A 26,158-nucleotide genomic window follows, 5' to 3' on the forward strand; every position below is an offset into this window, starting at 1 on the left:
ATCTGGCCTCTATAGCACCCAAATCATTGAAACGCCCAACTCAAGACACCTACCAGCCCTGCAGCTATCCTCTGCTGATAAAGTCGGACACCTAAACTCCCTCAGTCTAAATCTACTGACCTACCAAAATGTTTGCCAAGGTCAAACCTGACTCTCAACAACCCTAATCTTCAATCCTAACACCTCAACTCCTCCTTTAATCACCTGCTGACCATATTTGACCCTAGCTGACCTTATGAGACTTTCCACTAGCTTCTTGTCCTCTAAACTTCGAGATTTTTCTCCATAACCAACAACCCTTAAATCCCTTACTCCAAAAACTTGCTGATCATGTCAAAACCCCTGCTGCGATAGGCTGGTTGACTCCTATTTTATTCAACCTTGACTCAGCTAGCTTCAGACCTTCCCACCTTTGTGTCTTATGACATTTACAAACCCTCAAACACCTTAAATCCTACAATCATTCAACACTACATCCCCTTATCTGACATCAACTGACCCTATTTGACATCCTCCAGCTCAAAAAACTCTCTAACTTTGATAGACTTCTCGATGTCAAATTCGACCCTAATTGGCTTCCTCTCAATCCAAAAATATTATTTCTATCCTTTTACACCTTCAGCTAGCTTATCCTGACACTCAGCTGACACTAACTGACCACTGTTGACCCTCAGCTGACCCTATCCCCAGTTAGCCAACTCCCAACACTAACTTAGACATCACTCACAATTGATCTTCTTCTCAACAATCAAAATATCATAACTACAAAAACCAAAACACCATATCCCAAAACCCAACCATCCACTCACAATATTAATCTTCTTAGTAATCTCAATCAAAATATCATAGCCACCAAAACCAAAATACCATATCACAAAACTCAACCATCTACTCACAACAGGTTCAAATCTAAGCACTCTATTTTCTTCATATTTGCAAAATCAAAACCAATCTCAACAACCATGAGACTCTGGGCTCAAACAAGCAAAAAAAAAAACATAAAAAAAAGAGGGAACCTACGCAAGTAGCTCCTTGTAGCAACTCTCCAAGTCTTCATCTTCATCTCCATAGCTTCAAAACTTTTTGTTGGATTTTGCAACCATTTTCAGATTTCCCTCTTTCACTCACTCTCTATGTCTTCTTCTTCAAACACAAATTGCAGTTGAGCGTGTCCTAGGTAGCACCAAGTTCTAATAGAGATTCAGTCAGAGATCCTGGGCTTGCCTCCTACAACCCTCAATTGATCCTTTGACTCACACTCACTCTCTGTGCTCTAGTCTAGTCTACACCTACTCACACTGCTCTGAGCCCCTCACTTTGAGCTCTTCTTCCTCTCCACTCTTTCTCCTTTCTTTGTATGTTGATGTGTTCTTCATGCCTGGCTCTATGACTGGTTGTGTATCCACTCTAATGGGTGTATCCTTGTTCTTGCGCGACCCTCAACCAAAGCCTTTTTTATAGAAAAATCCAAAGAGACGACATTTTCCTATCTTCCTTCAAAAAAGGATTGCTGCACGATATCTTTGATCTCCCCCCTTCTCTTTCCTTTTTCGACACCTTTGCTATTTTGGATCTCCCCGCGCATTAACGCGATGGACTTGCCTTTTTAGCAGGCACATGGCCTTTACACATTATCCACCCACTTATCTCGGCTAATTGGATTGATTTCATACTATGTCCACAACCTTGGCCAGCACAAAGGTGTATATCCACATTTTAGACTAGCATACGTGCATCACAACTTCCTATCTAACAAGATTGTGCTACCTCCTAGACAATATCTAAAAAGAAAATAGATTTTCAAAGAAATTTGCATCACAACCACAATTACTTTGCATCTACTTGTCCCTTCCGTTGATCAATCTGCCTTTTCCTCCTTTAAGTTTGTCCATGTCCTCACTACATAGGGCACAAAAAACCTATCACAACATGAGACGTAATCTCTCATAGACATGCTCCTTGATGTTGTATAACTGAGCCACACGGCTCCATTTATCTCCACTTTGTATAAAACTAGGTATGAACACACTCTTAAGCCATGAAAAATTAATCCTATCATCCAACTTAAGCGATCGATACCATCCAACTTAAGCGATCGATACCATTGGTGCACCTTCCCTTCTACTGTAAGGGAGAATGTAAATATGTTTGTTTGGTCACTCTGATCGAACCACAAGTCTTGCACACCGATTCGAGTATCTCCAGGTGTTATATGGCATCGCCATATGCCACCTCTAGAGCCTATTCCAGAGGAGCCTCGAGAAGACCTAGCCATTCTTTCTCAAGCAATAATGATCCATTGAGAGATAACTCGGAGAAGACTTACACCAAGATTGAAGTAGCAATGTTAAGAATCCCAGAGTTCTAGGAGTATATGCGAGGTATGTTGTTACATGAACGCAACCTAGGAGAAGCAGTCTTATAAACAATGATGTAAATAGGAGTGTAGGAGCTGTTTCAATACCACTTGACCTAAGGATACATGTAAATCGATATGCTAGAGCCACAAGAGACCGAGGCAGGGATGGGACATCTATGGAAAGAATGGGGTACGAGGCTCACTATGGGAGCCAATTGGAGTAGCCCCTCATATGAGAGTCACAAAACAATTGTCAACCTATTAAGGATGCCAAAGAAATAGAAAGGGGGATTTCTAGGGAGTTAGGTACCGCACTGGCACCCCAAAGAGCAACACTAGTCAAGCCCAATCATGTGGCAAGATCAATCTGTTCAATCTCTTTAGTCTTGCCTCTATGACCAAGATCAATCTGTTCAAAGAGAAACACTAGTCAAGCCCAATCATGTGGCAAAATCAATCTGTTCAATCTCTCTAGTCTTGCCTCTATGACCAAGTCTTCTTCATGCCTCAATCTATTGAGGCTGAAAAGCACGTCTCTCGACCAACTCCCTGTGGAGATCTAAATTGGTCTTCTCTTATTCAAGCCTTCTAAGTTGGGCTTATGCCTTCTCTCATTCTTTCCTCGATCTCTAGCTATCTGGAAATGCGGAAGTAAACTGCTCCCGTTCTTTGCGCACTTATAGAATCCCTTCGTATTCTCAGAGCATGTTGTATCGAGGGTTGAGGATTGCTCACCCTTGGCAATGGTTCCTCCCTCAGTTTGTTGTCCCCTATACTTCCAGGCTCACTTCTCTGTCCGAGCTCGATGACTATCCCTTGGCAGCCTGTATCCCTTTCAAGCTCATGACCATATCCTAGGATTCCTCTGGCTAACCCCATGAACCCTCAAGACACTGGTGGAAAAGAAGTGTCCTTCCCCGCTAGCTCCTTGTTTAAGAGGATTCTCACTACTTGATGATTCAAAAGAATTCAATCTGTGCAGTGCAAACACACTCCTTTATGTACTGGTCATGCGAGTTGACCCTAAGCTTTATTGGTAGGATGATCTTGGTTGGTTAGATGCATTATCGTCAAGGGTGATCTTAGATGCATTATCGTCAAGGGTGATGTTGTCACTAACAAGCCTTCTCGACCTTAAGTGCGTGAAATGAATTGAACTGGCCAAAATTTGGATCTCCACACACTTAGAATTATGAGGTCTGTAATTAGCAGATTCTGCAGAATCATGACCGTGATCAAGAATCGCAGATGAGAGAAATCACGTCAATATTGTTATTTATTCTCAGCTATTCCCAACTTCCCCTAATGTCAAGAAATCCCTAAAAACATCCTTAAGCACTTCCCTTGTTGATTCTCAAGATATCAGTTTTGACGTGATTTTACAAGATTAAGAGTCACGATCGTGATTCTCTACAAAATCACGGTTATGGTCTTCCGCCAAACAAGTCCAATGATTATCCAAATGTGTTCCTGATACCCCTAGTAACTATTTCAGATGTCTATCTTATCAAATTATCAAGTTCTATCACCATGATTGGTGATGTGACACTCACGACGTGATCGATGATCACTGGCATGATTTATAAGTGTGATTTATGACATGGCAATCATGGTCGTGAGATCAACAATCACGAGTCATGATCCATGATCCATGATCATGATTGAATAAGATTAAATCTGTTTGAGATAAGCCATCTTTAATGTGTAATCCAGAGGTAGGCGGGATAGCTAGATTTATGTAAGAATCATGAACGTGATCGAAAATCACAGACATGATTCTACAAATTACAAAATCATAGCAACGTGATTCCACAAGTTTCGACCAAAGATCACTGGTTTGAGAGATACAAATCTTAACTTTTCCGGTTCATATTTTCCAAATTGTTCCTTTGCAATATGAATCTTGAAACGATATCAAGCATTGGAATCAATGGCTCTTTTTTTTCAAGATTTTCAAAAAAATGCAACAAAAAATAGATGTTCCTTGCATAATCACAATCGTGATAATGGAGTTGTCACCATGTAAGTATTGATGCAAATGCTTATTTTGTTGCTTTCCTAACTCTTAACCAATGCAAATAACAATTTCAAATGCTAAAACAATAAAAACAATCCTTCTTTATCTCTTTTTTCCTCTTTCTTCACAACCTTATTCACATCTTATTCTTTTCTCTACCAATCACAGCTTCAAATATCCATATTAAAGAAAAAGAGACTCGCAAGAGTAGAAAAAGATCGATGGCTCCTCGACACAACAATGCCGAAAATGTTGTAGATTACACCACCCCTCTCCTAGTGCAATGTACAATGCATACCTTAACTTGTCGTAGGAAATTTCCCGATATCCAAGCTCAAATCTCTGTACATTCCAAAGCTATACTAGTGCTAGTTAGCTCCACTCTCGACTCCTCCTCAAGTTGTCACCATGGGGTTGTCTTTCTCCATACGACACTCACTCCTCTTTACTCTCAACACAAGCATAAGAGGAGCATGCACCAAGAATGTAGCTCTCTCTCCTCTCAACTCTCTCTCTCTCACACCATAGTCACAAAAGAGCAAGGAGATAAGACTAGACTCCATTAGCAGCACAAAGGGGGATTGTGTCTTTCATTATGAGAATGTTATTATTTACACAATTGGCCCTTATTAAACCTTGGACGCCCAAAACTTCATAAAAGATGAAAAAGCTCACAGGATACATAGTTTTGTGGCATCGCCAGCCATTCTTAAGATTACGTTTATAGTGCCATTTCATGACACTTATTTGTCCTCTCTCTCTTGGAGAGATACTTAGTTAACCCAAAATGGGACTAACACTCCTTCATCCCAAGTGGCAAGCTTGCCATTTGGGATGGGAGAGGCGTGGGATTTCCTTTTCCAAATTTTTTCCCTTCTTTGAGAGAGAGAGAGAGAGAGAGAGAGAGAGAGAGAGAGAGATATTAAATGTCTTCTAAAGATTCAATGGGCCAATGAGACCAAGGTGATACAATGCAATCCATGGTATGTCTCATCCTCGAAAAGAAAAGAAAAACAAGTACAAATAACATAGCTCTTTGAAAGTAGAGGTTGATACTATGATCATCATGGAAAAGTACACATAGGATATAAGCACTAGTACAAGAGACTCTCATCACGGAGTACATGAGAATATAAAGTATGTGGGGCATATCATCCCCCCCCCCCCCCCCCCCCCCCCAACATTCCTCCTTCCACTTGAATATGTTTAGAGATGCCATTGATAGGATGCAGAATGGGAGAGCTCAGGATCATGATGGGTTGCTTGCCGAGCATTTCTCCCATGCCAAGGATGTGTTAGCTCCTCTTTTGGTTCATATGTTTAACAGGGCAATATGCGAGGGTTTTCTCGACAATTGGTCCTCGAATACCATTGCGCCTATTCGGAAGACAAGTGACCCCATGGACCCTGACAACTACAGGACTATTATGATTGGTCACACATTGGCCAAGATTTAGGGATCGATCTTGGAGCATGAGCTTCGCAGATGGGCCGAGGAGGAGCAGAGACTCAAAACACCAAGGCAAGCAGGTTTTCGAAGGACACTCCACACTGGATCACATTTTCACATTACGGGGCATCATTGAGGAGGGAAGAGCTCATGGACATCACATACATTGTTGCTTTGTGGATTTCCACAAGGCTTTTAACACCGTCCCACGGGCCAAATTGATGAGGAGACTGCAGGATATGGGAATACCATCAGATATGCTTTGGGGGATCCTCACAATGTCCGAGTCCGTCTCACTGGCCTGTACAAGCCCCTGGGGGGTCATACACAACACTATCGGAGTGAAACATGGCTTCCCCCTCTCCTACGCTCTTTGGGCTACACATTGATGAGATATCTGACTACATCAATAGACAAGGAGGACCAAGAGCACAGTTGGCAGGAGTCTTGATACCTATCTTATTGTATGCAGATGACATTGTCCTTACCTCTAATTCACCAAAGGGGCTACAGAGGCACTTGGATGCATTATGGGATTTGTGCGAGGATCGGGACCTCACGATGAACCTTGGGAAGACCAAGGTTATGATCTTTAACACATCCCCACAATGGGTAGGTAAATCCACACCTCAGTTCACATATAGTGGGCAACCCGTGGAGTATGTGGCCTCTTATGTATATCTTGGGATCACTTTTGCCTGGCCTCAGTTCTCTATGCAGAAGGCAACCGAAACCAGATCGATGCAAGGGTATGCAGATCTAGGGTCACTTGAAAGGCATTGCTCACAGATACAACTTCAAGAGCCGAGGACGAAGCCCTGGCTGTTTGACACATTAGTCACACCTGCATTATTGTATGGAGCTCCCATTTGGGGTCCAATTTATAACACAAGAGGAGACAGAGAAGGGAGTCAATTGTGACAAATATAGGAGAGGTATATGATATTGGCACAGATTATGAGAGCTCCCACTAGATAGATACCCCAGGCTTGCCCTAGAGTCCTCGAGACAGCTGGCACTTGATGGAGACACGCAATGTTAGTATGCACAGGTGAGCACTTGATTTGGTATGAATGGCATGTGGATGGAGGCACTCCCACCGTTTCAATACAACATAGAGGCCCCTTCCTTTGCTCTCAGCCGCACAGAGCTGAACAGGGTGATCGCAAAGGACATTGTGAGATTGGATACTCCGAGGACCTGCCATCCACCCCTCCAACCCCTAGGGACAAAGATGGCTTTATATGAGATCAGGGGGGAGGTTCCACTGCCTCTTCGGAGAGGGATTTGGACCACTCTCTAGGATCATGGATTTTCCACACCAGAGATGCTTGGGGCTCTTTCTTTTGGACCTCCGCAGCCACAGGGAATCCCTACTGTGGCCCAGATGAGCTGCACCCGCCGCCCGAGGACCAACACAGAATTCTCACTGACTTCTTCCACACTAGAGCCCCAAGAGCAAATCCACCCATTACCCCCGACCTCTAGGCTGATGCAAGAGCCCAACAGAGAAGTGGCATTAGACAGAGCCGCCGAGCTTATGCAGAGCCCGATGCACTCAACATAGTGGCCACCGCCCACGTTCATGTCAGCTCAGGAGGATCAGAGCCATCATTTCCAACCATCAGAGGACTTTCTCCCACCCCGTCAGCCTCACTACATCGGGTACCGTGTTGCAACACCTGATGCGAGAGCTTGACGCTCTTTGTTTTTTTTTCACGGATATTTTCTTTTAGTTTTACTTTCAGTACCATGATGATGTATATTCCATGGACATCATGTAGCATTTTGGTCCTTTGGCCTTTTGAAGACGTTGATACAACTCTCTCTCTCTCTCTCTCTCTCTCTCTCTAGATAATGCCTGCTTATATCAGCTGCAAATGCCTGGTTATATCAGCTACAAATCACAAAGCCCTAGATCACAAGTTTACAAGTCAATGTGCGACATACTGTTTTTTTCTTTACATTAAAAAGCTGCATCATCCATAAAATTTGGTGCCTGCTTATATCAGCTACAAATCACAAAGCCCTAGATCACATATTTACAAGTCAATGTGCGACATACTGTTTTTTTCTTTACATTAAAAAGCTGCATCATCCATAAAATTTGGTCCCATAGGTCCTTTTGGCCTTTTGAAGACGTTAATACAACTCTCTCTCTCTCTACAGAGAGCATTTTCTTCAGCTCACAGCAGATGGTTTTGTGATCAGACCCAGTTACATGGATGTACACTTGTCTCATGCAGTACGATGCGCTATTGGTCAGATTCGCACATCCTCACACCAGCTTGAGATTGAGATTGGCCGATATAGAGGTATACCAGCTGAGACCAGGATATGCCGAGTATGCCATGGGGAGCCAGAGACAGAGCTGCATTATATATGCCATTGTACTGCATACTATGAGATACGTGGTCGTTTCCACTGTTTATTCAGAGAGGGTTTTGGACCACTTTCCAGAGTCATGGGGTACCAGGACCAGAGGTGTTTGGGATTGTTCTTGCTGGAGCTGCGGAGACATAGAGATAGCCTGCTTAGGCGCACAGAGAGCCAAACTCAAAGGCACATTACAGATTTCTTTAGTCCAGCCATCACTGCGCCAGATGGACCACAGCAGCAGTAGGACATGGATACCGCCCACACCAGGGGTACATTGATTGATCGTGCGACTGAGCTTGGGTGGTTCAGACGCCCACGACTACGGAGGAGGGCATCCCAGCATAGACGGAGGTTGCAGCGGCAGATTCGGATTATTCTTGCGAGGCATGCCGGACACCCAGTTAGGGTGTTGACCACAGAGGATATTGAGGAGATCCGCCAGTGTCCGATGCGGCACATATTATGAGATGGAGGCACCTCCATAGTGTACCCCTCCGTCCCACATGATATTGTATCCCCTCACTATATTCCACTCACCTCCATAGCGTACCCTCCCCTCACTATATTCCAGTTCCAGTTTCATTTTCTAGGTGCCAGTAGTATCATCTTTATTTTTCATTTTCTGGGCTTTTTTATCCAGACATTGTATCAGATCCACCATGATGTAACTTTTGGTCTCATAGGTCATTATGGCCTTTTGAAGACGTTAATATAACATTTCATTTCATTTCATTTCATTTCTCTCTCTCTCTCTCTCCCCCCCATATCCATGTACTCATGTACCCCATTTTGACTAGTAGCATTAGCTTCCCACTCTCCCTAGTTGCTGCTTCCGGATGCTCCCTACTGATGTATTGTAGGGCTAGATACTTACCTTCAGTTCTTCATTTTCTTTTCCAGACAGTGTATCAGATGTCACATGGTTGTAACTTTGGTCTCATAGGTCACTTTGGCCTTTTGAAGACATTAATATAACATTTCATTTCATCTCTCTCTATAGATAATGCCTGCTTATATCAGCTACAAATCACAAAGCCCTAGATCACAAATTTACAAGTCAATGTGCGACATACTGTTTTTTTCTTTACATTAAAAAGCTGCATCATCCATAAAATTTGGTTACTTCAAATATTCAAAAACCAGTGTCACTCCTGAATGAGAAAACTATTATTCCTTTTACATCATTCACTTTCTATAACAAGTTAAAGAAAAATTGTGATTCACGAGCTCAAATGCATGTGCTGCACCAGCATGTATACCTATTAAAAATGCCTTTAAGGGCTAACTCTAACAGTTAAAAAAAGAATAACAAAAGCTTGCATACTGATTAGGCTAACTGGGAGGTACCCATTTCTCATAAACATCCGCTCTCTCTTTTCGTTTCGTAACCCTGCCACCATATTCGAAAGTTTTCAAGTGAGCTCCACAATCCCATAAATGCAAATAAATAGACTTTTTCGAAACTTCAAGCAAAAAAAGGGCTCTTCAGCTGCATGATTGAGGCCCTTAATAGTTTGGTACATACTCTTGCTCATCTTGTTCAGCATCGCCTTTTTCTGGCTTGTCGTTAATGGCCGGTCTGTCATTAAGAGCACAGAGATCACTCTCTTATTGATGCATCAACAACACTAATGTAAGCCTTATCTAAGCCTGAATTTGAAAACAATGGTATCAAAACTCTTGGACATCTCGAAGTTTGAAGGTGATTAGAAACATTAGGTACCGAACATAAGAGTACCTGCATGGTAATAGTACGGAAAGTACTGATTGGGATAAGGTGCATCTCCTATGCTGCCCTTTTTACAAATGAGAGAGTGTAAGTATAAATTAGGCTATATTCACAAAAATTGTGCATAGAGGATGCCTATGGGCTGCACGGAGAAGTATACCAGCTGCACGAATGAGGGTCCCAACAAGGTCCATAACAAAATGGGCCTAAAATTTTCTTATATAATAGTATGCATTCCATATATATGCACATATTACAGTACAGGCAAGGAGGTTCTGTATGGGTACAGAGTGCAACTATGTCTCAAACACTACGAAATAAAGATTCTCTCCACTGAGCTCTAGACCAGTTTTCAAATGTATCATTAACAGAACCGTTCTCAATTACTCCACATGGTATGTCCATGAAAAGCCCACACTGACCTTTCATTAAGTGTTTACCATGATCTTAACAATTACTCTAGCAGTAAGCTTCCATTCCATCAGAATCTTTTCTTGAGAAAAAAAAAAGCATTCCAACGCAAAAAAAAAAAAAAAGGAAAATTTTCTTTGGGAATTTTCTTTGGGAATTATACAAGAATGATGATATCATGTCGAATGATAACGGAGGGATATTTTTGGGAAATTACACCAACGATGTGTGTAGAGAATGATAGACATTTCTTGTAAGGTTACACATATAGGAGGAGAATATTTCCATACTACCAAAAAGTTCAATCTGAAGGGAACTGTCACAGCCACGACATATCAGCATTGCAAAGAGATACCGACATGCAAGCAGAGGACATCATGCCACATCAGCATTGGTAGAACGTAAACAGCGATGGTGAAAGGCAGATGCAGAAATCATGATGGCCAATGTCAATGGTCAAGATTGATGCTTTGCCAACACATAACTGTGTCCTTTAGAGAACTATTTCACACAAAACACCAAAATTTGATCCCAATGGCCTGGACATGCCGCCGTCCCCCTATCCTTCTCCCTCCCCCACCCTCCTCTTAGAGTATTTGCTTTATTAATAAAAGAGTAATGCACAAAGAAAAAGCATGGCTGATATCTGAAAACAACCACCTGAATGTGTTACTGTCCAGGAATAAAGCAGTAACCATATCTTCTCCTCCAAAGTTGCAGGATCTTTGTTGAAATACAAAAGCCCTGAAGATCTTTTCAGTTTTGCAGCTGGTTCTAGGCTGATTCTGGCTGCTTACTCTTATCCTCTCACTGATTTAGAGCTGTGAACTTGGCGAGAAAATATAATTTAGCCCTCTCCTAGTTGCTGAATATGATGCATTACAAAGGTCTCAAAGTGACTGGCGTTAATTACTACACTTTGGGCTGTTTCTAAGGGCTGAATCTAATGTTAGCAGTCATCTCCTGTCTGTACATATTACTCAGCGAGGGCATTTGTTGTGGGTGTGCCCGCCCAGGAGTTTCCTGATTTTTTCCCATTTTTTCCATGTTTTTTTTCTCCCTATTTTTGGGTCATGGGGGCTGTCTGTGCTGGCCGACTCCTACTGTGCTGGCTGACTGGTGATTTTGTCCTGGCCGACTGGTTATTTGCTGGCCGACTGGCTTTCTCTAGTTGTGGACATGATGTGCAGGCTGTCGGCTGATTTAGGGCTGGCCGACCAGCAATGTAGGGTGGTATAAATACCACCCTTGCTCCCCACACTCTCATTGTATCGGATCTTCGTGTATATAGCAGAGTTTATACAGCTTCTCTCTCTCTACACTTCTGACATGGTATCAGAGCCCCAGGTGGCTTGAAGCATGGAGACAATGGGAGTTTGAAGGTTTCCTGATTTTGGGTGCTGATTGGAGATTTCTTGGGCTGTTCGGGACTTGGAGATCGGGTAGAAGGTGGCCATCACCAATTGGACAGCCACCTTTTGCATAGTGTTTGCAGCCTCTTCTTCATTTTTTTTCCCACCCACCCTCCCTTCACAAGACCTTGTGAACCCTTGAGATGGCAGATTTGCATGAGATGGCTGAGAAGCACGTGAAGATCCCCGCTCTCCCCACATTCCCGGTGGATCGACAGTTGGACGGGACCAACTATGGCATGTAGAAGGTAATGATGGAGTCTGTCTTGGAGTCTTATGACTTGGGTAATTTCATTGTGGTTGGTGTTCCACGGCCAGAGTTGGAGGACGGGGAGCTCTTACCCTCTACTAGGAAACAATGGGATTGTATCAATGCCCGTGTGCGTTCTTTCATCTTCCTCAATTGCACACCACAGGTGATTAATCATATCATACACATGATGTTAGCCAGCAGGATTTGGCAGCACTTGGCTTGGCTTCTCTGTATAACAGGGTATCACCCATGAAGCGGATTTCCTTGGGAGTGCAGATGCAGGTGATGAATCCTGCAAAGTCTTCGACGATGCGGGAGCACATCAACAAGCTCCAGGCTCTTCTGATTAGAGGTGAATAACAGTGTGGTGTTTTGGGGCATTGTGTGAAACCTCTATGCTAAGAGGTCCAGAGGATTGGCAGATTGGACATGCATATGTATAAGCCATGAGTGGCCATGATGTATTCAGTTAAACTCTTCCATTGAATGTGAATAAAGAAATACCGAAAGGGGCGCCAAGCTTTGGGGTCAACAGGTGTCACTGTTCTTTTTGTGTAGGAGCACTCTAGCTCCAAGAGAACAGGCTGCAAAAGATGCACGTTATGAGGATGTAACGCAGCCAGAAGATATGCCAAGTAAAGAGAAAGATGATGCCCAATTCAAAGCTCGTTTGGCAAGGGCAGTGGATGTGCTCATGCAGCTCACACAAAGTGAGAAGTTTGCTGAATTTATGAGGGCCCCTTCTGAGCCTAAGAAGAAGAAGAAGGTGCGTTCTAGGAACCCACCTCAAGGCAATAGTGGTGCCTTCCCACAGGATCCTACTTTTGGACAGTTTTCCAACATGCAGAACACTTATGGTGCAAACCCACAGAGTTCCCTTTTCGGGCAGCCACCTATTCCGCAGTAATCGATGCATCCAAGCTATTTTGGCAGTGGTTCTGTGTTCCAATCTATGACTAGGGGTTACCCTCAAGGAGGCATGAGAATGCAATGAAATTTTGGAACTAGTTTTCAGCCTGGTATGCAAGGCAACATGTATGGTGGTATGCAGCCCAGAATGCAAGGGAATATGTATGGAGGCTTGCAACCCGGAATGCAAGGAAACATGTACGGGGCCATGCAACCTGGTATGCATAGTGGGCTCCAAGGTCAATCAGTGGTGTGCATCCTAAATATAGAGACAGCAAGGTAGTTCAATGGAAGGAGAAGTTAACTAAAGAGTTCAATGAAAAAATACCAAAGGGAAAAAATCTCTCAACTAAAGTGGTTCGAGAAACAATTATCTTATACAATGAATCACACGTATTTTATGTCAGCATGGAGAGATCGCATGCCAAGGGTGTGAACTAGTCGATCATGATTTTGGAGCTACCTTGTTGCACTTGTGAGGACTTTCAAAAGTGGGAGAGCAAACACCTTACTTATGTGCCTTGTAAACACATTTGCTTTGTGTTCGTGCAAAAGCGCTCAACTTGGACGCACATACTCATTCCTTCATGCATCAAGCTGCTCTATCTAAAATGGAACTATTCTAGGCCTTCCTTACGATAATGTAACGCCTATGGGTAAGGCGAAGGATTATAAGGAAGGTGGAGCTGCGGTGAAATTTGACACATTCAGTGAGGCCAAAGACAAGCTCAAGGCTCTTACCTTTTTACAACAATTTGATGCCGGTTTTTCTGGTGGAAATTACATAGAGTCGTCGAAAGTGAGAAAAGCCGCAACTTTTCTCAAGGGCAATGCATTGCAGTGGTAGTCCACTCTTCTTTTGCAGGGCATAGCACCATCTACTTGGGTACAGTTTAAACGGGTCTTCTCTTCCGTGTGGCTCACATCTACATTTGAGGTGGATGTAATGACAACATGGCATAAGTTGGATGCATCGAAGTGTGAAAATCTGGAAGACTATAACAAGAAGTTTTGGAAAGCCCTACTCCCAGTTACTTCTTATCCTGCAGTGCCACTGTCTAAGCAGGTTGAGAAGTATTGTTGTGGATTATCCAAGGAAATATGTGACTATTGCATTAAGACCCGAGTAACAAATATGTCACAAATGATAGAGAATGCCATGACAGCAAATGCGTTACTCGCTGGGGTTTCAAGTGGATTTAAGGGCAGCAAAAGCACTGGCAAGAAAACTGAGAGAAGTTAGGGCATGCATCTTGGGATGCAACATTGGTTGCAGAGAAGCGGCGTAAGATGTTACCAATGCCCAGGAGAACTCTTGAGGAGAAGCAAGCTTTGTTGGATGCCAAGAAATGCTTTTTCTGTACCGAAGAGGGACATATGTCTTTCAATTGTCCCAAACGTAAGTCCAACAAGGACTCTGACAAAAAAGGGGAGCCCAAGACTAAGAAAGCAAAGCCTTCTGTAGGGTTAGTTCCTGATCTTGTTGGGGAACAACCAAGTGGTGAGGAGACTGAGTTGTGTAGAGCATGGGGCAAAGTTAGAGATCAAAATGTTTTGATTTTCTTTGACACAGGTGCTAGAGCGAACTTTATCTCACCAGATTTGGCTGGCAGATTGGGGATCCATGCAGAGGAGATGGAGTCTTTGTATGAGGCTAAATGGCTTGTCCTGGGTATGCAGAACACGTTACCCCTATTATTGGGAAGCTGAGGCTTCATGTGCAGGGTTATGTGGACATTGAGGAATTCTATATCATGCCACTTGACGGGTGTGATGTTTTGTTGGGTATGCCATGGTGCCATAGAGTACATGCAGTGGTGGATACGTACAACAAGAAGATTACTTTGACTCATAGAGAGAAAGAGCACATTTTGGATGTAAAGCTTAAAGGGGAATATGTTCCTATTGTATCGGCTTCAACCATTTCATCAATAATGAAAAAGCATCTTTCCGCGTACTTGGTTTTTGTTAAGGATGCAAAAGATGATGAATCTCAATCTAATTTGTCTATGTTAGATAAAGACAGGACCAATTTCCTACGTGAGTACCAAGATTGCTTTTCCGAGTCATTGCCAGGAGAACTTCCTTTGGAAAGGCCAGAAGATCATGCTATTGATCTTATTCCGGGAAGTACCCCACCAAATAGACCGCCATACCGTGTTAGCAAGAGGAAATTATGAGCCAGGTACAGGAGTTGTTGAAAAAGGGGTTGATTCAGCCAAGCTCATCATCCTTTTGCTCACCTGTGCTCTTAGTGCAAAAAAAAGATGGTTCTTGGCGCATGTGTATAGATTACAGGGCGCTAAACAAGAACACCATCAAGAATCGATTCCCTATTCCGAGGATCGATGACATATTGGACCGCTTACAGGGCTCCACAGTCTTTAGTCGGATAGACTTGAAAAGCAGGTATCATCAGATACGCATTAGATCCGAGGATGTGCATAAGACAGCATTTCGGACCACCTTTAGCCTATATGAGTTTTTGGTCATACCCTTTGGCTTGACAAATGCTCCCGCCACCTTTAACAAGATGATGGACAAGATTTTCCGGCCTCATAGAGCGTTTGTGGACACATTCTTTGATGACATGATTGTGCATTCACGTTCAGAGGAGGAGCATGGGGAGCATTTGGCCACAGTGTTTAAAGAACTCCGAAAGCATAGGTTGGTCATAAATGGCAAGAAGAGTGAGTTCTTCTTGGAAGAAATACACTTCTTGGGGCACATCGTGTCTAAAGATGGAGTCCGTATGGATCCTTCGAAAGTAGAAGCAATTCTCAATTGGCCAGATTTGAGGACCGTGCATGATGTACGCAGCTTTTTGAGACTGTGTCCCTATTACAGGCGATACATACAGTATTTTGCTGAGATTGCTTCACCCCTTCATGCTTTGACAAAGAAGGGAACTGCGTTTCGATGGACTGAACGGGAAATCGCAGCCTTTAAGAAGCTTAAAGAAAAGCTTACTTCGGATCCCGTATTGACACTACTGGATCTCCGAAAGGCTTTTGTTGTTCAGTGTGATGCATGTGGGAACAGCATTGGGGCAGTTCTCATGCAGGAAGGACATGTGATAGCCTATGAGAGTCGTATATTATAGAATGCCGAGAAGCGTTTACAGGTCTACGAGAAAGAGATGTTGGTTGTAATTCATGCTCTTTCTACATGGAAACACTATTTGCTTGGGGCTGATTTCACTATGCAAACAGATCATCAGACCTTGCATTATTTCCTCACGCAAACTAAACTTTCTGAGAGGCATATGAGATGGGCCAACTTTTTGTCTATGTTCAACTTTCAGATTGTACATGTGGAAGGCAAAAAGAATGTTGTGGCAGATGCTTTCTCACGCAAGCCACAAGCCTCAGCAGTTTCACTTGCTTATCATCATGAGCTTGATGAGATGAAAGAGCAGGATGCGCAGGATAAGGACTTTGGTAGGGTCTATGATCAAATGTATGAGGGTCAGCGGCATGATCATTATACTCTCAGGGATGGCTTCCTATTGATGCATGGTAGACTGTGTGTTACCACGCAGTTACGGCTCAAGGTTATGTTTGAAAGTCATGCTCCACCGTACGCAAGTCATAGGGGCATTGAGGCCACGGTAAAGGCAATTGAGGCTTTCTTTTATTGGCCGACCTTGAGAAGGGATGTTGATGCTTTTGTTAGGCAATGCATCGTATGTCGAAAGGTGAAGTTTGACCGTCAGAAGCATGGTTGTTTCCGTACGTCGTACGAACCTATTCGTACGGTACGGTTCGTACGGTACGGTTCGTACGGTACGGTTCGTACGGTGTCGTACGGTCGGCAACGCTCATCTTGTCCAGTTTGAAAAACTAGCCGTTTTTTACCGTTTTTAGCCGTTTTTTACCGTTTTTAGCCGTTTTTTACCGTTTTGGAGCCATAAGGCCTTATAAAAAAGGCTTCTTATTAACGTCATTCCACATTGCCCCCCTCTCTCTCTCCTTCCCTTTCTTCCTCTCCCTCCCTCTCCCTCTCCCTCTCCCTCAAGCTATTCCCTCCCTCTCTCTCCCTCTCCCTTTTCCTCTCCCGACTATGCCCCAGAACAGATGGTATGATGACGAGTGCAGAGCCCTGTACTCACGACTCCGCATACAGAGAGCCTTGGGAGCCATCACAGAGCAGGAGTCGAGGAGAGAGATGAGGAGACTTACTCGCCGCAAAAGGCGGGCCTTCGCAGAGATACAGGAGCTAGAGATCTTTCATTTCTTCATGAGTAGAGATAGCCCTGTCTCATGGCGGCACTTCAGAGAGCCCCGGACCCCGACACCTATTGCAGACCCACAGACATGGCACACATATGCAGAGGGTCTATACCATGCCCCACAGCAGCCACCTATACCTCAGCCACAGGAGCCTCGACCTACCACAGCTAGCTTCTTTACCCACTCGATGGTACAGGAAGCTATCCGCCGCCTACAGCATGGACGGGCCACCGACCATATGGGCCTGCAGGGTGAGCATCTCATATATGCAGTAGATTCTTTAGCTCCTTTTCTTGCACACCTGTTTAACAGGGCACTAGCAGAGGGTTTGCCTGCGGAGTGGACGATGCACACCATTGTGCCGATTCACAAAACAGGGGATATGCTCGATCCGAGCAACTACAGGACGGTTATGGTTGGCCACGTGCTGGCCAAACTCTATGGTGCAGTGCTGGAGCAAGAGCTTAGCTTATATGCTGAGCGAGCAAGTTTACGCTCATCAGGGCAGGCAGGCTTCAGGAGAGCTTTCTCTACCACTGACCATGTATTCACTTTGAGATGTATGATTGATCAGGCCAGAGTGAGGAAGAGAAAGCTCTATTGCTGCTTTGTGGATTTCCGCAAGGCATTTGACACAGTACCACGAGAGAGGCTCTTTCAGCGCCTGCAGTCTCTTGGCATACCAGTAGATATGACATGGGGCATCTATGCATTATATGAGCAGGTTTTTGGGCGAGTCAGATGTCCAGGAGGTATGTCCGAGACTATTGCTAGCACCATTGGTGTGAAGCAAGGATGCCCACTTTCCCCCACGCTATTTGGGTTATACATTGATGAGGTGGCTGACTTCATTACACGGGGAGGCAGAGAGGGAGTTGATTTAGCAGGTACCTCAGTACATATTATGCTCTATGCTGATGATATTGTATTAGTGTCTGAGTCCCCAGGTGGTCTACAGCAGCATCTACATGCACTCGATGATTTCTGCACACAGAGGGGTCTTACTGTGAACCTTGGGAAAACCAAGGTTATGGTCTTTCATACATCGAGACAGGGCAGGAGTCAGCTGACATTCACTCTCGCAGGATGCCAGGTGGAGGTGGTGACATCATATGTGTACCTAGGGGTTACCTTCTCTGCAGCAGCCACACGCTTTACCATGGGTTCAGCAGCCAGAGCTAGATTGACACGGGGATATGCAGCATTGGCTATGCTAGAGAGACAGTGCCACCAGGCGCATTTTCAGGAGCCCCGGACGAAGGGGTGGCTATTTGACACATTAGTCACACCGGCATTGATGTATGGAGCAGCAGTATGGGCGCCAGGCCTTGCTACCCATTGGTGGACACAGATAGAGAGACCAGAGGCCCTCATGATGGCACGCATGATACGCAGCAAACCGTCAGTACCTCATGACATTATCCGAGCAGAGTTTGCTGCGCCTCCTATGATGGTAGAGGCCATATTTCAGACTATATGCCTGCTAGACAGATTCAGAGAGATGCCACAGGACAGATTATCATACAGAGCTTTTCAGGCATCTAGACAGTTGGCTGAGGCAGGAGATAGAGGATCATGGTATGCACAGGTCACACATTGGTTCTCACAGCATGGCCTAGACATGGATCATCTACCACCATTCCAGTATGACAGGGATGCACCACATATCCGTCTCTCTCATAGTGAAAGGAACAGAGTATTGAGACAGGATCTATGGCAGCTCTATACACGAGAGACATGGATATCGCCTACACAGCCTCTTCCACCAAAGATGCTATACTACAGAGATCACTTCATGAGTATCACTGTTGATGGATTTATAGAGAGGCCTAGATACATGGAGGGCTTTTTACCACACGGCTCCCGAGTGGCTATTGGTCAGCTCAGAGTTTCATCACACCGATTGGAGATTGAGACTGGCAGAGCAGCACGGATCCCCCGAGAGGAGAGGGTATGCAGATTGTGCAGAGAGGAGGTGGAGAGTGAGGAGCATTATGTATGCAGATGCAGAGCATATACAGCCATCAGAGAGAGATATCCCATTTTATTCAGAGAGCCACATTCCCTACGCCAGATCTTTGAGACAGCAGACCAGCGCATACTGGGGAGATACATTCTAGACATACAGCACCACAGAGAGACATTATTACAGGCTCAGACAGCTCCAGAGGGGGGGCGACAGACACAGATTACTACATTTTTTCAGAGATCCATACCCCTCCCAGCCCCTACACGGCAGGGAATTACTCTCCAGAGAGCAGAGACACTTAGAGCCCGCAGGAGACAGAGGACACCTGGCTTTCGGACACCACGCCTATACCAGAGAGAGATGACAGAGATCAGAGCTCAGTTTCACAGAGAGGGTGCAGAGCGACTGGCTCGCTTCAGAGCACACCCAGGCATGTTCTTCAGGGAGCTGTGGACACCCCCTTCACTGATGTATACCATTTTATACCCCCAGTATGGTACAGGATGGAGCTAGCTAGGTTGCATATCATGATTGTATACTCCATGCATATAGCTTTGCATTCTCCTAGTAATAGAGCTCCATCCCCTGCACACCCAGATTCAACTTTTTTATTCAGTACTTTTTCATTTTGTTGGGATGACAGAGGATACCCCATACAGGTACTCCGATTTGTCTCATAGGCCGAGTTCGGTCTTTTGGAAGACGTTAATAAAATCTTTCTTTCTTTCTTTCTTTCTCTTTCCCTCGGGCCTCAAGGCTCAAGCTTTCATCCTCAACCTTCTCTCTCTCGAGTCTCTTCTACTCCCCCTCTCTCTAAACTTCATCATGGTGAGAGAGAAGAATCCTGCATGGGAGCTTCGTACTTCCCATTACGCCCCATCCACAAACAAGAGCAAGTCCTATGATTGGGTTTGCAAGTATTGTGGCAAGGCCACCTCAAGTGGGCTCACAAGACTTGAAGAACATCTTGCTAAGGTGGGAGGGAACATTGCGCCATGCCCGGGTGTCCCACAAGCAATCGCCGATGAGGTCTTCAACAAGATTCAAAGCAACCCACAAAGGAAGAGGAGTTTTGTAGAGATTGAGGAGACCATCTCCTCACATGCCCCTCCACCACCACCACCAAATGCACCTTCTCCAGCGGTCTCCGGCTCCGCTTCTGGTCCCGATACGTCCACTTACGTCTCCGAGTATTCTAAGCGGCCCATCCACATGAGGCAAGCCTCTCTTGCCGAAGCCTCCGGTGGGAGTATCCAAGTGAAGTCCCACATTCAAAAATTGCAAAATGAGGCTGAGGGAGAGATTGCACGTACGATCATCAAGTGCAATCTTTCATTCCATGTGCTCAAGGCAAAGCAATGGAAGAAAATGGTGGTTGCCATTGCAAAGGCGGGCTATCAAGAGGGGTGGACCGGTCTCTCCTACCATGACATGCGTGGGAAGAGACTTGAAGAAGAGAAGATGCACATCAATAAGCTACTTGATCCCGTGCGAGCAGGATGGGAGAAATATGGATGTAGCATCCTTTCCGATGGGTGGAGTGATCGGAAGAAAAGAGAACTCATCAACATTCTTGTCTCCTCTCCACTTGGCACATACTTTGTGCGGGCCGTTGACACCGCACAAGGAGGGAAGAAGACCTCGGCCGAATTTATCTTCCACCACATTCGTCGAGCTATTGTTGAGGTAATCTCAAGACTCAAGAGTCAAGCCTCATCATTCATGACATATGTATTTAAGACTCAAGAGGTTAACTATTAAGTGACAAGTCTTAATGATTTTTAAGTTTTAACTTTAAATTTTATGTCCATTCATAGGTTGGTGCGGAGAATGTGGTGCAAGTAATCATCGACAATGCCTCTAATTGCCAAGCCATGGGCAAGATGGTTGAGGCGGAGTTCCCAAACATCGTGTGGACTCCATGTGCATCACATTCCCTTGACCTCCTCATGGAGGACATGGGTCATTTGCCATGGATCAAAACCATCGTGGATGACGCTCTCTTCATTGTCACCTTCTTCACCACCAAGCATAAGGTGCTTTCCATGTATCGGGCGCATTCCACGCTTGAGCTCAAGAAGCCCTCTTCCACACGCTTCGCATACATGTGGCTTCTTTTAGAGAGGCTCTATGATGTGAAGTCCGCGCTCCGGCAAACCGTAGTTTCCACTATGTGGAATGAGTGGGATGAGTCCAGCACCGATGCAACCAAGGATATGCAACGACAATGCCTCAATGAGGAGTTTTGGAAACGGGTGCGGACCATTGTTGTTGCCATTACGCCATTCTACCACACTCTCCGCATGACCGACATGGAGGGAGCAACCTTGGGGCTTCTTATCCACTTCATGAGAGAGGCAAAGGCGGAGTTGCAAGCATGTACATTTCTCTCCCACGAAGAGCTCGCGGATCTTTTGCAAATTGTCGACACAAGGTATGAGTTCATGAGGAGGCCCATTCATGGTTTGGCGGCTTTGTTGCATCCCGCATACAAATCACCCGCTATCGCAGAGGATCCGGAGTTGCTTGCCGATAGAGATGCATTCTTGCCAAAGGTATTGCCATCCAACCTCCACATGAAGTTTTTACAAGAATTGATCTTGTATAATGATAAGAGGGGTGGGCCGGCATTTGCCAATCCAAATACATGGAAGAGGGAGTACCTTGTGACGAAAGGTGGCCCTAAGGTTGCTTGCTCAAGATTGTTCCTCCGGCGCATGTGAGAGGAATTGGAGTTCCTTCTCACTCATCCATACCAAGATACGCAACAAATTGAGCTCGAGACAATTAGAGCGACTAGTCTATTGTCGCTCTAATATGCGTATGTTGCAGGCAATGCAAACAATGGATGAAGCAAGACAAGTAAGTCTTCAATGTTCATCACTAAAGTGTAAAGTATACTGTATAATGTCATTATGTTAAGTTTAAACATGTTGCATCATGCATGTATAACATGTGTTTCTGACATATGTACATTGTAATGTATTATGTTACATGTAGGTCAATGTAGATGAGTTCAAGCTATCAGGAAACACTCTCAAGAGTGTCAACAAAAAGGTGGACGAGGAGAAGGAGAGAATATATGCCGAGCTCTATAGAGAGCTAGAGGAGACGGATCGACGCATATCTCGTACTCGTCGTGGTCGGCGACCTACTACAACCAAGGATAGCGGCAAAGGAAAGGACGAAGGCAAGGAGAAAAGCAAGGGGAAGGACAAGAGCAAGGGAAAAGGTGCTTCCATGCGGCGTGGATCTAGTAGCGCTTCCACAACCACCATGGACGAGGATGACCTTGTGCCTCCCATTGAGGGGCTTAGAGAGCCGGAGTATGATGATGAGGGTAACCTTCTTAGTGAGGGTGACTTCATTTTTGATTCAAAGACAGAGGAGGAGTATGCCTTAGAGGATTTCCTTGCATCAGATCATTCCTCTGATGAGGATATCTCCCCTTAGCCCACCTAGTACGTGGGTCCTGCCAACCACTAGTCACTTCTTTTTTGTTCTAGTCTCGACTCTCTAGAGTCTAGATATGTATTTTGGAAATTGGACCTCTATGGCATATGCTCTAGCCTCTCATTGTACTTTTTTTTGTTCTAAATTCAATGAGACTTGAAAGCTGGCACTTCTAAGTTTTTAAGTTTTGTGACTTGCCTACTCTTGAGTCTTCATACTTCCGAGTCACAACTTTGAACTCTCGACTTGTATTGCTCTAGCTTGAGAGTCAAGACTTGAGTCTTGTGCCTTGTTTCAAGATTTAAATGCATGTGGATGATGTTTCAAATGACAATGCAAGTGGTTTTCAAGTTTTTACGTGTGTTTTTAGCATCTTAAAAAACACACACTGTATTTATCGTATCATACGATATAAATTATATCGTACCATAAGTACACCGTACCGTACCATACGCGTACCATATGACAACTATGGTCAGAAGACACCAAGGTTACTTCAGCCTTTACCTATTGCAGATAGACCATGGGAGAGCATTGCCATGGATTTTATATTTGATCTTCCGAGGACACACACGGGGAATGATGGCATTTGGACTATCATATGCAGGTTCAGTAAGCAGGCTCATTTCATTCCCATGCGTAAGAAGATCAAAGTTGATCACATGGTGAAGTTGTTCATGGCGAACATCTTCAAGTATCATGGCATGCCTTCCTCTATCATTAGTGACCATGATCCACGGATGACAAGTTTATTTTGGAGAGGGTTGTTTGACAACATGGGTACAACTCTCAAGTTTTCATCATTGTTTCATCCACAGACAGATGGGCAGTCAGAAGAGGCTAATTCCACAGTGTTAGATCTTCTCAAGTGCTATGTGTTGTCAGAGCACAAGCAACAATGGGAAAAGTATCTTTCTTTGGTGGAGTTCGCTTATAACAACACCATCCATACCTCGATAAACAAGACGCCTTTTGAGATTATGGAAGGAGGGAAGAAGGTACCACCCATTTTGCACACAAAGGATAAGATCTTTCAGGCTGACCAATATGTGGAGAACATGGATGAAGCTTATAGGAGAGTTAAGTTGGCACTCCAAAAAACTCAACAAAAGCAAAAGAAGGCAGTAGACTATCATAAGCGTGCATTAGAGTTTGCATTGGGTGACTAGGTTCTTTTGTGATTTGAGAAAGCTAGGCTCAAAAAGATGAAGGATAAAGAGCGCTTATTCCCCAAGTTGAGCATGCACTATTATGGACCTTTTCAGGTATTGGAAAAGATCAATGTAGTGGCCTATCGTTTGAAGCTACCGAATCACTGGAGGATTCACAATGCATTTCATGTGAGTCTTCTTAGACCTTTCCGAGGAGATGTGCATGAGGATGTATCAGATGAGGCTCAACCGGAAGTGGAGGAACTTGATGAGGTTCTTATTCTCGAGCAGATACTGGCACATAAAGAAAGAAAGGTACGAGGTAAAGTTTCTCGTCACTATCTTGTGAAGTTCAAGAACCATTCACCGATGGATGCGAAGTGGATGGAGGAGGGTGACTTAGCAGATTCACCTCAGGTATTGCATTTTTATCTTGATGCCTTTGAGTTGGAGCCGACTCTTGCTACTACGGCTCATTCAAGTTCAACAGAGCATAGGTCTGGAGCATTGCATGTTTATCTGCTCGCTGAAGCCTTAGCCCCCTCACCCTGCTCGAGCTGCCGCCTGCTCGCACCCCCCCTCACCGCCCTCGTGACTTAGCCTCTCCCCGCCTGCTCGCACCCCCCCCTCCGCGCCCTTATGTGTCTCGCGCCCTCTGCCCTCCCTTCCTCAGAGGGACTCTTCCGCAGTCCCCTCGCCCGCCCCTGAGGATACCCCCATCAGGCTCTCTCTTTCGCCAGAAGAGGAAGCGAGACTCGCCGCAGAGGTGGAACGCCTCCAGGCACATTCCACCATCTGCCGTATAGTTGGCACCCACCCCAGCAAAGAGGAGATCCGGGATCTTCTCCAGGCCCGCCTTCTTGCAGATGTGGGCAAGATCCTGGACGCCTTAAAGCCCCAAAATTAACCAAGACTCGACCACGAACATGCCCTCTAAAGTCTTTGAATGGTATGGACATGTCTGCATCACACCCCGCTGGAGGGTGTGCACATGACAAAGGCTCCCCCCTTGGTGACGAGATTTGACCACCGATGTATCTTCTCAAACTGAAATGGGAAGTCATACTCTTTGCCAATATATGTTGTGCAAGTCAAGGGATTTGGCAGTTTGAATTCATATCCAGGATGCTTTTGTGTCACAAGTTAACCAAAGACTATCAAAATGAAGCCATATCATAGCAGCTTTGAAACACATGAATTACAATTCAACTCAGCCACTCACCATAAACTTGAGACATACCCCTCTTTTTTTTTTCGAGAAAAGATCCTTTCATTAGTTTTAAAAAAAACGCCCACTAAGCTACAAAAACTCTCCTGCTCATAAGAAGGCAGAGCAGAGATCCAATCAAGGCAGCTAGGGAGACTCTCCCTAGGTGCAAAAAGGTACAAAGATCAGTACAAATAACTGAGAGCTATATCATACAATAGGAGGGGGGAAAAGCCAAACAGGTGGCTTGTAATGCCAGCGGGGGGTTCCCGCGTGTAGTGTATAGAAGGGGCCGCTGCGCCAAGTGGTGTGGAAGGCCTGGCGCCGCAAGATCGCCGCATCCGAGTCGCCCTGGATGCGGTCATATTGTCCGCGCAGGGTGTGGATCAGCTCCTGCCAAATCCCCTGAACAGTCTCTGCTGGTGGCTCGAGTCTCCCCTCAAAGGCCCTGAAACACCGGGCTCTCCAGGTGAACCAGATGGTGAGGCTGCTGAGGAGCTCCCATCGTAAATCCCTCTCCTGTGTCCAGACGGCGGACGAGAAATCCGGTGAAGGAACAAGGCGAGGCTGGCCCCTAATGAATCTGATGGCCTAGCTGTCCTGCTCCGTCTCGTATCCCAAAGCAGGCCCTGACGATGTCGACCAAGCAGCGGCACCCCACGTATACATGCCCTCTGGAGAGAGGGGGGCCAAAATGCGCAGCATCCTCAGCCAAATCTGCTGCGCATGTGGACAGTCCCATAGGCAGTGTCTCTGTGTCTCCAAAGGGTGGCCGCATCGGACACAGGCCGCCGGAAGACCACTGTAGACAAGCCAGGTGCCAACTACAGAGCCCCTGTGGGCAACCAGCCACACTGAAAAGTCGAGATCCTGCGTGCCTGTCGACTAGCCCAGAGCCTGGCCCAACAATCCTCCAGGAACTCCTGTGAGAGTCCCTATAGCCGCCAATGCTCCGCTGTGGCTGGAGAGACCATCCTCCTCGCAGTCAAAATATGCCTCCCCAACCGAACAGTGTACTGGCAAAAGGTAATCTCTGTGGCCTCGGGGGACGCATAAGGATCAAGCCACTCGTACTCACCAGGTTCCCACTGGAGCCGGGCCAAGGGGCGCACAGCATATGCCCAAATGCGCCAATCAGAGTCCACATCTGCAGGGTCTAGATCAATATGCCACTTCCGGGAAGCGGCGGCCACTACCCGTATCCTCTGAAAGATGCACTCTGCAACC

General features: G+C 45.3%; 1 protein-coding gene across 3 annotated transcripts in view; it reads right to left on the bottom strand.

Moving 5' to 3' along the window:
* Positions 1-9,254: 9,254 nt before the first annotated feature.
* The window catches only part of LOC147624716 (NADH:ubiquinone oxidoreductase, 17.2kDa subunit), an 80,670-nt gene continuing 63,766 nt past the window's right edge, over positions 9,255-26,158 (bottom strand). The window contains exons 8-10 of one of the 3 annotated variants that reach the window (XM_086819748.1): positions 9,944-9,996; positions 9,731-9,784; positions 9,255-9,595 (exon numbers count right to left, since the gene is read on the bottom strand). In XM_086819748.1, the coding sequence (XP_086675874.1) occupies positions 9,480-9,595; positions 9,731-9,784; positions 9,944-9,996 (223 nt within the window). In that variant the 3' untranslated portion in view covers positions 9,255-9,479. Of the gene's footprint in view, positions 9,596-9,730; positions 9,785-9,943; positions 10,002-26,158 lie in introns of those variants that run through there. The other 2 variants (XM_086819749.1, XM_086819750.1) reach the window with 2 other exon arrangements.

This window comes from Cibotium barometz, chromosome 25 (genome assembly GCF_041138505.1).
Source record: "Cibotium barometz isolate CiBa-2024 chromosome 25, ASM4113850v1, whole genome shotgun sequence".
Taxonomy (NCBI): Eukaryota; Viridiplantae; Streptophyta; class Polypodiopsida; order Cyatheales; family Cibotiaceae; genus Cibotium; species Cibotium barometz.